Genomic DNA, 15,179 nt, shown 5'->3' on the forward strand with positions numbered 1-15,179 from the left:
AGATATAGAAGTAATAATCAAATTATTATTTTTTGAAAAAAGAATCATAATTTTAGCGGTTATTCTCATCGTGTTTTTTGTTCATTGTGAAAACTTATTATCTTTACCTGCTGGAGAACTTTCCATAAAATAAATTCTCTGTCTTCCATTTTTTTTAAAGGAAAAAGATATTCTAAAAGTTCAGCTTAGAAAAAAGAAACCAAGAAAGGTAACTTGTCTTGGATATATTGATAAAAAGACCTTGTGTCCACCTTAAACACAAACTAAACATAACTTTCTCACAAGGTTGCCTATATTCTTTATTATAAATTAACTAGAAATGTTACAGTTTCAGAAGTATTCCAAACTTTCTTCCTTCTTCAGACTACTATTCCAACTGAAATCATAAATAACATTACATCATTTGTTATCTCCACCAATCAGGGATCACTTTTCATTAAAATTCAATATTTATGTCCATTGTTGTGTCAATTTTAAATTCTTAACAGAAATAATACATTGTTAACAAATCTTTATATTTCTTTTAGCATATATTAACTAAAGTAAATACAAATTAACTACCTAAATATTGAAATTTTCTACCTGAATATTGAATACTAACTAACTACATGAATATATAAAAAATACGCCAATAAATAAATTTAAACCTATATTATCCTTATATTCTACCATTCTTCTTTCTTCTCTTTTCAAAATGACCTCCCACTCTTCATTAATACTCAAACCAGTATTCCAGTTCATAGCTTGATCATACACTTCTTTTATCCTCTTCGCTTCTTTCCACTTCCTAACCAGTTGTCTCCCTTCGTATCCCAATATTTTCGCTCTTTCCCAGTTTACTTCGTGGCCTGATTTATCTTACGTGCTTGTAGATGACATTAGTGTCTCTCTTCCGAGGCTGTTGCATAATAACACCAAGTCGAAGCAAACCTATTTCTGTCCATACGACCCGCTCGGGAGAGTAATACTCCCGGAAGTACGTTTTTTCGCGCGCTACTCTAGCCAGCTGTTTTACGCGCTATCCTAGTCAGTTGTTTTAAGTTGGTCACAAAATCTATATCATTTAGTACAAGGGGAACAAAACGAGCCTTATATCATGGAGTACAAGGGCAACAAAACGAGCCCTGCGGGGCTTCTAACCCGTTCCTACTACTACTACTTATCTGCACAAAAGTAAGTAAATCACATTTTTGAGTATTATTTTTGTATTATTTTAATTTAAAAAGTGTTATAAAAATGTAAAAAAAATGTTTAAAAAAACTTTCGTCTTGCCGGGTTTGAACTCACGCCACAATATATTTTCGTTACTAGCATATAGCGCTAACCCACTCGACCACGAGGACCGACAACAACAATCGTCTGAATTCTGCTATTTGAATGCAACGTGGTAAGAGATAGTTAACGCCAACCAATCAGAACTGTGTTTTTCGTTCCTACTTCCGGGAGCATTACTCTCCTGAGCTAGTCCTTTGTCCATATAAGATATAAATACATAGAGCAAATTATCTAAACCAAAAAAGCCTGGTTTAAACAAAACACATTTTTTTAGTTTTTTAAAATAAAAAACATGTTTTTTTCCAACACTTATATCAGCATATGTATCAGAAGAGCGCAACTGAGTATGTTTAAAATAACTCATGGCTCAGTTCTTCGTGTTATATTCCAATGTATGATTAATATATATATAGGGTGTCCCAGATAACATGCTACACAGTTTGTGGGTAGATTCTTTGGAACAAATTTATTTTCTTAATACCGTGTGACTGATGTTTCATGTATTCATTGCACTAATTGTATACACAGCACCTTGCTGCAATATATTATCATTATTGTTGCCCAGTTTTTAATTGTAATTACTATTTTTGATAGTCAATAATGCCTCGCAATTGGCAACCCTTACAAACGAAGTCGTAGTCTAGAAAATGGTATTAAGAAAACTAAACCAGTTTGGTTCAAAGAATCTACCCACAAGCTGTGTAGCATGTTGTCTGGGAGACCCTACATATGTATATCATTGATAATTGATCTGGCATCGAGAAAGTTGTGTGGTTACCGGTCATGTAATCTATCACTAATTATTTTTACTGCCATTTATAACACAAGAGCCTTTTTTCTTCTTCAAAAGACTGATTTACTTAGTAAATATGTTTGTTCGTGTAATATTAATAATATTCCTTTTTAAAATGTACTAAATACCCATGTCTGTAAATCGTATTTAGATGTTTCACTGACGCCTGTTTAGTTTTATTTATAGATTGAACGAAGAATTTATGTGGGCTAATTGCTTCCCATCACCATGCCTCGTCACTGTAGCGTGAGTGGATACAAGTCTAATTACAAAAGTGAGCAAAGTGATTCCACTGTTATCACACTTTTACTCCCAAAATCAGAGCCATTAAGAAGTCAATGGATTAGTGTTTCCATTCCATTGAAATCTCTTCCAGTTGAGAATTTTGAAGATGTTGAAGTTGATATTGGTGCGTTCGTTAGTGCTCTTGAGCATGATTTCGTATTAGAACAAATATAAAAAAAATGTGATCCCATTCTAACTTACATATCTGGTTATGTAGTTAGAAAGGAATCGGATCGTAAGAATTGTGTAGAGTGTAAATTATGCGTAGAATCTGGAAAAGAAGTTGATGTTGAAGTTCCCATTGATCTTATTGAAGTGGATTGCGGAAAACTAATAGTCCCAACAGAATGTGCGCTTTCCGCAATTGCTATTGCGTCGCATGTTCTACAAAAGCTCCTTGAGTATCTCTAGGTTTTATTTCTGTCTACACGGAATCAATTGTCTGTGTTACATCAATTAAGTGTCATCAAATTATTACAAAACAGCTATGTCACATCTTTCAATCTAGAGGATGTATGCCAATGCAAACAAACTTTGCGAGATGTGTTATCAAATATATGTTTACGTACCAGTAAAATAATGCTTGGAAATTTGATAAAGACAAAAAATGACTTTCAAAGGAACTCACATGTTTCCGGTAAGAAAATAAGAAAATTGAGTAAATAATGTTGTAAATTTGTGTGGCGTACTTTATACTAGTACAAAATCGTTCAGCTGTTGCATAATTATTTGTTCTCGATCTTGTAATTTAATATTGGTTAATACATTTATGAATAATCCTGAATTTTGAGTTTCTTGCTACCTGACATAGTATGTACAATTTTTCCATAAATTGATGGAACATATGTATTGTATCTCCCCTCTTTTTTTCCTACACGCCAGTCCGAACTAGCAAAACCACTGGTGACATTTGGTGTCCAAACACTGCAACAGTATTCTAATTTTGACCTTACATACGAAAAATATAATCTTATAAATGTTGATTCTTTGTAGAAATCCAGCCCTATCCAATAATTAAATCTAGGTTTCTATATGCACTACTTGTTATTGCGTCAACGTGTTGAGTGCGTGTCAACGAGGGGACAACTAAGATGGCGGATAGTGTTGTGCCACATGCAGCTAAAGCTGGAGAAGATGTATCTAATAATGAAGAAATAACTTGTGGTAGGTGTAATGGAATATCAAGAAATGGAATTCATTGTTCAACTGTAAGAAACATTTTGATTTTGGTAAAAACGTCGGTGTAAGTAATGAAGAATAGTCTCAAATTTGGAGTTGCGTTTTGTGTATAAATGAAACAAAAGACAATCAGCGTAACACAGGAATTGTTGATTCGATGTTTTTGGAGATTACTAAACTACATGAAGAAATTGAAACACTCCGTGAAATTGTGATGTTATTAAGGGAAGATTTGTGTACACTAAAGAACAAAGACTAGAAGTGTCTGAAATCAACAGTGTGTGAAAAGCAACATCAAACTACTTGGAGTGACGTTATCAGAAAGTGCACGAACACAAACAGTATTAAAAATAATCCTTCGCCGCTACTCAAATCATCGCCTCAAGATAATCAGGAAAGACAGAGTAAACCAGCTCGTGTAGAGAAATCATCCGGGAACCAGAAGGTTAATACAGTGTGCGACAGAAGAAATATTTCTACTCAACAAGAATGTCGTACAGTAGTGCAAGGTTTAAACAATAAGTGGATTACAGTCAGATCAAAAACCTCAACTAATAAACCTGTTAATACCTCTGAACAGAAAATTGCTTATCAACAGTATCAAGTAAGTACCCAAAACAGATTTAGTGTATTGAATTCTGATGAGTTGAATGCATCAGTTAAGCATTCGGATAGTACAGTAACCAAATCTCAGTGCAATGTGCAGAGGAACAGTTTAGGTAGGTACAAGGGAACTCAAAAGAAGAACTTTAGGTTAAAATCCTCTACGCCTGGTAAAACTATTATTGTAGCTGACATTCATGGTCGTGGTGTAGCTTCGTATTTAAATGAAGAGTTAACCAATGTAACTGGGTTTGTGAAACCAAATGTCAAGCTGAATGAGGTAGCAGCCTCCTATATTGAAAGTAGCAAACAAATGACGTACAAGGATACAATGGTATTGATTGGTGGTAGTAATGATGTGGCAAGAAATGAAGCGGAAGATGTAACTAGAACATTGCGTGAAATCCTCCCGATGTTATTACAGACAAATGTTATTGTAGTCACAATACTCTTGATGATCTGAACAATCTCTCTTGTGTAAATTTAGCAGTAAGCGATACTAATATTAAGATATTTAACTTATGTAAACATTTCCATAATGTAAAAGTTTTGGATATTCAGAATATTCCTAGAAGTTATCATACAAAACATGGGCTACATTTAAATGGTACAGGGAAAGAGTATTTGTGTAGTAAGTTAAAGGTAATGATAACTGCAAATGTAGCTTATAGTATAAATTCCAATGCAATATCGCTTTCATATAAAATAGATGATCTAACCAATGTGCAAAGTAATGTAGACAATGTAGTGTACATAGGTGCCGATGGTAATGTAAACCGTTATGATGAAAGACTCAACTATGTGGAGAGAATTTGTTTAATACAGAAAACAGATCATAAGGTAGATCACAAAACTGAAGATTCTAGTAATGACGTTTTAGTGCAAGGGCAGATTAGCAGTAATGTTAGTTATATGTATTATCCGGCAATAGAACTAACTGAAAAAACGAAGGTTGATACATATAAGAAACGTACTGTAAATAATAACGAAATACCATATCCAATACGACAATCAAACAGAATTAGAAATCCTCCTTTTAAACTCGGTAATGGTGATTTTTTATGTGTAACATTGCACAAATAGATGGTAAATATCAGAATCAAGGTACGAATTCGAACAAATTAAAACTTAATTTGAACACTAAAAATCGACAAAACACATCAATATGTAAAAATGTGGATCAGCCTCCAAAGAAATACGATAATAAAATTCCTACTAATAAAAATAACCCACTTACACTCTTCCATCAAAATACACAAGGTTTTAATACAGAAAAACAACTCCAATTAACAGTACAGTTACATAATTTGCTCAGAGATGTTGATATTATATGTATAAAGAACATTGGCATAGAGATGATGAGATTGACTATATTGCAATTCCAAACTTTACCTGTGCAGCAAGATATTGTACAACTAATTTATCAAGAGGTGGATGATGTGTTTTTGTTAAGAATGAAATGAAAGTAAAAAAGTGTATTATGTTTGAAAAACTTAATGAAGAAAACAGTTTGAATGTTGTATAATAGAGATAACTTTGCAAAAAATATGTATTATTTGTGTGTATAGGACGCCCGACAGTAACATTGAAATATTTATCAATAAGATGGATAGAACTTTGGCGTATTTTCATGTTAAAAATACTTTCCAATTATTGTAGGTGATTTGAATGTAAATTTTCTAAGTGAAAAACTCAATGAAAGCTTCGAAGCTTCAAACGTACAACTTAAATCCCACAATTAAATTACCTACAAGAATAACAAAAAACTCAGTATCTAACATTGACCAGATTTTACTAAATCCATTAGTCATGAATTATGATTCAGAAGTTATAAATACAGGTTTTTCAGATCATGAAGCACAAATTGTAAAAGTAAACATTTTAAAACAAACACCTACAACTATAGAGAAACCCAATGAAACACCTATAATAACGAGATGTTTTAGTTCAAATAATATTAGTTATTTTGTTTATTTGCTTAGCTTGGAGACGTGGGATGATATTTATGAACTAACCGACGTGAATGACGTATATGAGAAAATATATGATACTGTAAAACATAGTTTTGAAGTAGCATTTCCAATAATAAATAATTTTAGTAAAATAAAGAAGAAAAAATAAAATGGATTACACCTGAAATCTTAAAAGCAAACATGGTAAACATACACTTAATAAAACTAGGAAGCGTTACCCTACCGGGATGAATGAATTAATTTACATACAACACAAACTAGTTACAAAAAAATGTTGAAGATAGCGAAAAAAATTATAACAGTAGGAAAATTCTTCAGTCACACAATAAAACAGGCAATGTGGAAAATAATTAAAGAAGAGCTCAACATGCAAACACGTAGTACCCATATAAATAGCATAATTTATGAGGGCGTGAACATGACAAATCCAAAGGACATAGCAACGTCTTTTAATAAATATTTCACAAATGTAGGGCAATTCTTATTAAAAACAAAGGAACTAGTAAAACTAACTTATCGGAACTTAAAATTAAAAAATGTGATAAATCAATATTCTTGAAACCAGTAACAGAGAGTGAAATAATCATCATAATAAAACAAATGAAAAATTCGAATTCGGCTGGGTCGGACGAATTATCTAACAATTTAGTAAAAAGTTGTTACAAATATTTAGTTAAACCATTATGCTATCTCTCAAATATTTAAATCGCCACAGGAACCTTTCCTGATAAACTGAAGATTGCTAAAGTTAAACCTTTGCACAAAAAAGGTAAACTCAATGAAATAGAAAACTATAGACCGATATCATTGCTACCCATTATAGGTAAAATTCTGGAAAAAATAATGTTCAATCGGGTTATGGATTTCATTAACAAATATTATATTATATCCAACACACAACATGGTTTCTTGAAAGGTAAATCTACTGAGACAGCAATTTTTCATTTTCTAGAAACCTGCAGAAAGTTACTGGATGAGGAAAAAAAATATCTATAAGAATATTTTTAGATCTAACAAAAGCCTTCGATTTAGTAAATCATCATATATTGCTAGAAAAACTTAGTTGCTATGGTATTAGAGGCTTAGCTAATAAATGGTTTGAATCATACCTTAAAGATCGGAAATAAGTAACTGAAATCACAGGAATAGTTAAAAATAAAATTCAAAAATGTGTGTCAAGTGAAGAAATTATTAATCGTGGAGTACCGCAAGGATCAATTCTAGGACCACTTCTCTTTCTTCTTTATATAAATGATCTTTCTGAAAGTATTAATAGTTCATGTGTGACTTAATATGCAGATGATACAAACATAATAGTTAGTGGGAAAGATGAATGCGAATTAGCTTCAAACTGCCAAACGGCAATGAACCAACTTTCAAGTTGGATAAATAAAAATGACCTAATCATTAATGTAAATAAATCATGTGCCTTAAATTTTAACAATGGTAAAAGTAATCAAGCCAATGCAATAATAAAAATAAACAATAAAACAGTTAAATATGTAGAAACTGCTATCTTTCTCGGAGTTAAAATATCATAATTTCAACTGGGAACCACATATAGAACATGTAAGAAGTAAGCTAAGCAAACTATGCAATGCAATTAGATGTGTAAGAGATAAGATTAATGTAAAAACAGCTAAATGTATATATTACTCAAATTTTCATTCTACAATAAAATATGGCTTGTTGTTCTGAGGAAATGCACCTAAAAGTATTGCTATCTTTAGGCTACAGAAGAAAGTAGTAAGAATACTTGCAGGAGTAAAATGGAACTCTTCTTGCAGAAATATTTTTAAGGAACTTGGAATAATGACTCTTCCCTCAATGTATTTGTTCGAAATATTAATGTATTTGAAAAAACATAGTAGTGAATTTATTGTTAACAAAGACATTCACAGTTATAACACAAGAAGTAAAGACGACATTCACTTGCATGCACATAGGACAAATATATACAATAAGTCAGTTACGCACAAAGGTACTCTATTATACAATCTACTTCCATCATGTATAAAAATCAGGTCTCTGTCAATAGCTTTAGATCCAAATTTAAAGGTACTTGATAGAACATTGCTGTAACTCGGTTGAAGAATATGTACAAAATAATTCGTATACGTAAAATTAAATGTATAGTAAGTAAATCAGTGAAACCATAAGAATCTATATGTAATAATAGTATGTATGTTTATGTATACTGGTATATATATAAATGACACGTCCAATTTCGTTGTATGACGAACGGATGCAATAAATTATGATTATGATTATGACTGGAATTGTATAAAAATTAGGGCACTTTTAGTTGGTATATTAGTTATTCGGTTAGGTTTATTATTTTAAGGTACTTGCTACCCGTAAACTGCAAATAATATTGAATCTATTGTTTGTCAGAAATATTTCCTGTAAACTAAAACAGACAGAAAATTCAGCGATACAATTTTGTCTCTCTTTAAAAAAAGTCTGCGAAATTCTATCACCGCAATTTTTTATTAGTAAAAATGAAAAAATTTATGATTGCGCTGTAGACGAAACGAGACACAGCTCTTCAAATAGGAACTCATGTACTTTTCTATGTGAGACATTACATTCAATACATATTTTCCAGACGAGATATTCTGAACTCTTATTTATTTTCTACGCAGCCCTAATTATTTTCTACTCATTATCGACCATGAAACCAAATGCTACATCCACTGGGCCAACTTTGCGAAATACTAATTTGAAAACCAGATTTTGTATTGCATCCGAGTAAGCACTGAGAATGTTGGTGCGTGACACAGCTCAGTGGTCGCTAAGAGATGGTGGAAATGTGTACAAAACTAACGTTAGCCCAACGAACATGCCTTTCTTGCACTTACTATGATGTGGTGTTACTTGTTTACTTTGTATTTCTACCTTTGTATTAAATACAATACTTTGTATTTCTCCTTTATAATTGCACTTAGTTTTCAACACCAATAAAAATGTTACATAATTCTTTCTTTTATCTACTAACAGTTCCCGTAAATTGAGTATTATCCGAATACTCTGTAGCTTCACCATGGATAATGTCTATATATGCACACCTTTCGTAATAAAAATGTTCCTTGCACGCAATCTTTTTTATACTTAACGCATAATTTTGTAGGTTAACACATAGTAAGCTATTAAATAAGTCAAGTGAATAAGAAAATAGCTTTTTGTGCATGAGTTATATTTATAATGCATATTTTAGCAGTGTCAACCAGTTACCCGACACCCTTGGGTTAACTTGTACAAGTTGTTAGTATATGCGTCTACGGCAGGGCAAAGCTCGTGGAAAAGCGCAGCAACTGTGCAGGCTATTTGAAAGGCGTTAAGCAGCGTGTGAATTCAGATACAGAGTCTTGTACAGTATATTTAACAAAAAATGCAATAAAAAGGTACTTTTTTATTACTTTTATCCACCAAATTTGTTAGTATTACTCGATTGTTCTTCACGGCACAAGCGTTGACCCAGACGTAAATTAATTCGTTATACTCGGCCTCCTTTTGTGAAAATAAATCGTCTTTTATAACTTCTGTAAGATTCCTTAACCTGTAGAAAAATATCATGCAAAAAATGAGGGGAGCAGAATACCGTATTTGTTTATAACTCAGTTTTCTTTTCTAAAATATAATGGCACATAAGGGAGTGCAAAGATAATGCTTTCTGCACGGGCGTCTCTGGCGTCACGTCCCCCAATATTTTGAAGTACAAATTATTCAATATTTTATTCTAATATAATTATTCTAATATGTTATTACTGACAATAGAATAACATATAAATAACAATTTTTTTTTATTTGGAATATAATATTCAGGCTGTGAAACGATTATAACAGAGTTCTTGATATGCCTCAGGGATCCGTGAAGGTCAGCAAAAGGGTAAAAATGGAATCGAAGGTAATCAGGATGGACTAGGAAGTACCACTTAAATCAATTTCTTTGATGTTCCCCCAAATTTTACATGCCCGAGACGCCAGTAACTTCCTGTATCAAATTACTTCTAATTCACAGGGACAGCGGACTTTGATACACAATGACTGGCAGAAATTGCTGTTATCGCACGAATATTTTCTCATAGTCAAACGTCCAGATTTACAATAATTCATCAAATTAAAACAAGAAATTGTACTTCATTTTTCTTACCTGAAACGCTCCCTAAGTGATTCTGCAAACTTACTTACCTATGGTGCGTGCCCAAATAATTGCGCAGATTCATTGTGTGTGTGGAAATTAATTTGCCGTAAAAATATTTTTCATCCAGAAAACACGCACCAACCTATGCTTGGTGACCACTAAAACAAAGAATTGCATGCATTCCGCGCCAGGGCAGAGTGAAATTTATGGGTACACGCGCACGTGCGTTCGTAGCGAGCAGGTAAGAAGCGATGGTAGACTATTTAGTGCTCAAATTTTTACTCTCTCGTGGGTGGGATCTCTGATTCTATTACACCTTGCGCCAAGAGAATTTTCTGGAGACTCGGGGTTCTACTGTTTCCTCCCACTTTCTTCATTAACCATTTCGTTCATTTCTCATCATCACTGTCTCCCTTAGCCTCGGTAATAAACATAGGATCTTAAATTAGTTATTTCATTTCATATTTTACTAACTTTCTGCTATAAATGTATTCTATCTTTCCTGTAATATTTTACTTTTTTCTCGCCACCCCGAAGTAATACAGGCATTGAAATTCTATGCAGGCACTCACAGCTGATATATTAATTATTCTGTTAAGTTTCTTACTTTAACTTGGTTTCTACCTACATACTGGAAATGATATAAGATCTATAATTTGACCCAAATATTCACTGTGTTAAATCGCTTCGCTAGTGTAACATGTATATAATAAAAGGGGGTGGTTATGTATGTGTTCGATTATAGCCTGAAATTATTTTGATTCTAAATAAATTCTCATAAATATGCTATTACTCGTTACATTAAGAAATTTTGAAATTAACCTGTGGTAGAACCAGGGAACTACAGTTAAAATTCCACTATTCAGCTAGAAAAGTGAGTCGGACTAAGTTGATGACGTCATACTCGTGTTGTTACGTTGCGCCGTAGGCTGTCTTTCTCAGCCTCACTCTCTTCAATCTTACGTCATCTTTATGTTGTTTTAAACGTTCTTGCATTCTCTTTTTGGTTTCCCCTACATACACCTTATCACACATCCCACACGGTACTTCATGTATCACTCTTTTTTTTTTTTACATAATTCCGGTGACGTTCTCATCTTCTATTTCTTGATGATATCTATTATCTTCATTCCTCCTTGCCTGTACGTCTTGATACCTTTTCTCTTAAGAATTCTTCTTATCTTCTCTAATATCATCCCTGCACTTTCAATACCATGTCATCGTTTCCTCTTGTTCTCTTCTTCTTTCTTACTTTTCTTCCACCACTTCCTGCTCTTTTCCTTGTCCTTTTCACTGAAACCATTCTGTTTCAGCTGCTTCCATAGTCTTTCTATATCTTTCTCCTTTTGATCTTCCTTCATATTTATCATTCTGATCCTCTCTTCCATTATTTTAATGAAATTCAATTTTGTTCCTTCATCAACATCAATTCTTTTACTGCAGTAAACCCCTGCTGCACATTCTTTTTGGAACCACGATGTTATAACATTTCCTTCCTTTGTTCTCATTACTTTGATATCTATGTAATTTATTACACCTTCTTTTTCTGTTTCCTTCTCTAACATGATACCTTTTCTTTCATCATTCAATTCTCCAATAAATTTTTCTAATTGCCTTCTGGTTCCTTTCCATACTCCAAAACAATCGTCTACATACATAAAAAACAATAATAATTTATCCACTACCTTTTTCCATCACTGTTTTCTCCCATTCATTCATTACCAGATCTGCTATTACTGGGCTTATATATGATTCAATGCTCAACCCATCTTTCATTTTCAGTATCCTATCACTTATCTTGCAGAAACTATTGTCCCACACAAACATTAAAGCTTTTTCCATTTTCTCCTTATCCCAGTTTTCAATTTTTCTTTGCTTCATCACTTTGTCCACTACTCTTAGAACTTGTAATGAGTTACATTTATTTAGGATTCCGAAAAAGAAATGGAAACTTTTGTCAGCTGTTAAGCTTTAGTTACTAGTGGCGCCATTAGCGGCGAACGGTAGAATTATTTTGTACTTATAGCGCTTTACAGGCGATACCGTCATAATCATTCTGAAAGCCAAACTGGGAAGAAGTCTATTGGAAACTATAGGAATAGTTCATCTAATAAGTCAATTTTTCAAGTTACTTATCGAATGTACGTCGTTATAATTCCGATTAATACAAATGGTTTAGTCTGGTATATTAAAATATTAATGAAAGTTCGAAAAGATAAGTGTATTTTTCAAATAGTTTTGTTTTTTTTTAAAAAAGTGAAGTGGTTTAAATTTTCCGAGATATATTGTTAAAGTAGTCTGAAAAGTCTAATTGATAGTGGCATATGTAGGGAAAAGTGAGTTTTAATGTGCTATCAATATATTGGTGATATATATTATATATTGTATCCAGCTATATTTGATGTCTATGGTTGGGAATCTTCAAACTGGTGAGTTGGAATTAATTATTTATTTTGGTTATTGGACCCTTTGCGTATGATTAATCAATGTAGTCTAAAGCCCTTACGGCGGTCCAATACCGATATTCAGTTGGTTAATTGTTTCTTGTTTATAATTTTGATGCAGTTGAGATTTTTGATAAATCGTTATTTCATTATAATCATTGAGTTTCATTTCTGTATCGTAAAATATACCTATATTTTACGGATAGATGAATGTGCCAAGATAAGAGCCATCATATTTCTTATTGTAGAAAATTATTGGGTTCGATCCCACTACTAAGGTAATATCGGAAGTTTTATGCGCTACCTTCCCAATAAAACCTGCCTTTATTCTACTAAATAAAATGGAGGGAGAATTTATACCCCCTCTCCCAGTGACTTTACCGAAGACTAAGTAGTTAGGTAGTAGGTACGTTACATAAACTTTCAGAATGATTAAATTTCTATGCTGCTTATGAGATTTAATTTTCTGCCGCTAGAACAGTGTTGCCAATTTAGGGGAAAAGTCGCTAAATCTAGGGGATTTGACTTCCAGGATAGCGACAAAAAATAACTTTTCTGATAAGCGACTTTTTCGGTGATTTTTGAATGAGATTTTGGAGACTGACTTACAAATCTAGCGACTTTTCTGCTACGAACAACTTGACCTGTAATCAAGTACTATTAGTTCGAATCACTTCAGATACGTTTATTTCCCTTCGCTTATTTGAATCAGTGCAGGTGTTGACGAGGTGGGGAAGTACATATCATTTAACTTCATATTTCCGCTTTGATTGCTGTTATCTATTACCTTCTAACGGGGACCGACTCCAACCTTTAATATCCATTAGTTCGTAGAACTTCCGTTTAAAGGCACAAATAATATATATTACCGATAGCAAGCTGATTATCTGTAGAAGCGTGAGTAAAAGTGAAATATGTAAGATTTTTCTTTGTGAACTTTTACTTTTCTTAGTTTTTCTAAACTCATTTTTGATTTTGTTGAAGTGAAACTGATCATAAAGTAAAAAAAAAATATTGTATTAAAAGTGAAATTATTGTTAGTCACATGTGATTCACTCATTTATGTTTTATTTTTGTAGCGTAGATAGTACTAGGACTTAAATTAATCATATGTCTTACACACACACAGACACATATCTATCTATCTATCTATCTATCTATATATAGATAGATATATAGATAGATAGATAAAGAGAGAGAGACGAAATTCCGCGAATAGCGACTTTTCACCCAAAATTGGAGTCATTTCATCTTCCATTTAACGCATTTTGTATCAACTTGTTGGCAACACTGCGCTAGAAGCAGGTTGGGTTGGTTTCAGAGGTTTCCATTAAAAGCAAATGTATTTCATAGTATGGTGTTTGGATTTAGTGGAAATAAGGGAAGAAAAATACGAAGGGACGATTTCTCTATTCGGTTGTAGTTTTTCTGGTGCAGCAGTGTACTTATGTGGTTGATAGCATTTATCATTATTTTATATATATTTTTCAGAAACGTAAAGATAAGTATAGACTGTGGGACTATATATATATATATATATTTAGTTATCATGGCTAATTGGCAATTGAATTTAAACCATTTTGATAATGGCGACGAGGTATTATTTATAAACAGGAATAATGATTTGTTGTACTTGTCATTTTGGCAAGAAAACGCCTCAGGGGTAGAAAATGAAGTTAGACGAATGTCTGCTTCGAGTGGCAGTTCTTTCGTTGTTACAAACACAGCTCAGTGTGCGATGACCTTGGGAGCAGGTGGTCAGATAATCCCTGTAATGTAGGTCAGGAATGCGACCAAACCAGGTGCATTTTAGAGGGGGGAATAGTTGACAGCCAGCCGAATGTAGCTTGTGTTAATGAAAGAGAAAAAGATATTGGGCCTTATGCAGAGTCTTTCTGACGCGTGATTAGTACCATACTAAAGAGTTCGACTAACATTTGTTTCCTGCAGTAGTCAGACATTTAGTATGATGCTAATCATACTTCGAAACGTCTCTGCATAAGGCGGAAGGAATTTAACAATAGTAATAAATATAACCCATTTCTTCCTTTTTGTACTTCCGTTTCAAAATTAACTGTAGATACAACAAATGGTAGTTTCCAACAATATGTAAATAGAATTCCAGTATGTAATGGGAGCAATCATTATAGTTTGTTTATGTTTGGGATTGAAGTATATAAGATAACCAAGTTAAATTTATATGAGTTTATAAGTTTGTTTTGACTAGTGAAAAAGTGGTAATACCTATTAGTTATTTCCCAAACGGTGACTTTAATAAGCTGGATGCTTCTGCCCTTAAGTTTTTATTTCCTAGTTCCCCCCTATTACTCTCAGACGTTAGATGGTGGTATGAGTGGTGAACCTGTTACGATGGAAGGAGAGGGTGAGCAGATGAACAGCGTTGCAAACCGCAGTTATTTCCTTTGTCAGAACATGGATAGTAAAGTCTCAACATGTCGAATACCAGTTGATCCACTGCTTGC

General features: G+C 33.0%; 1 protein-coding gene across 1 annotated transcript in view; it reads right to left on the reverse strand.

Moving 5' to 3' along the window:
- Window positions 1-277: 277 nt before the first annotated feature.
- The window catches only part of LOC145670513 (uncharacterized), a 64,451-nt gene continuing 49,549 nt past the window's right edge, over window positions 278-15,179 (reverse strand). The window contains exon 3 of the mRNA XM_081739270.1: window positions 278-376. Within this exon, the coding sequence (XP_081595396.1) occupies window positions 331-376 (46 nt within the window). The 3' untranslated portion in view covers window positions 278-330. The remainder of the gene's footprint in view (window positions 377-15,179) is intronic.

Source organism: Thermobia domestica, chromosome 14 (genome assembly GCF_964235325.1).
Source record: "Thermobia domestica chromosome 14, izTheDome1.hap1.1, whole genome shotgun sequence".
Lineage (NCBI taxonomy): Eukaryota > Metazoa > Arthropoda > Insecta > Zygentoma > Lepismatidae > Thermobia > Thermobia domestica.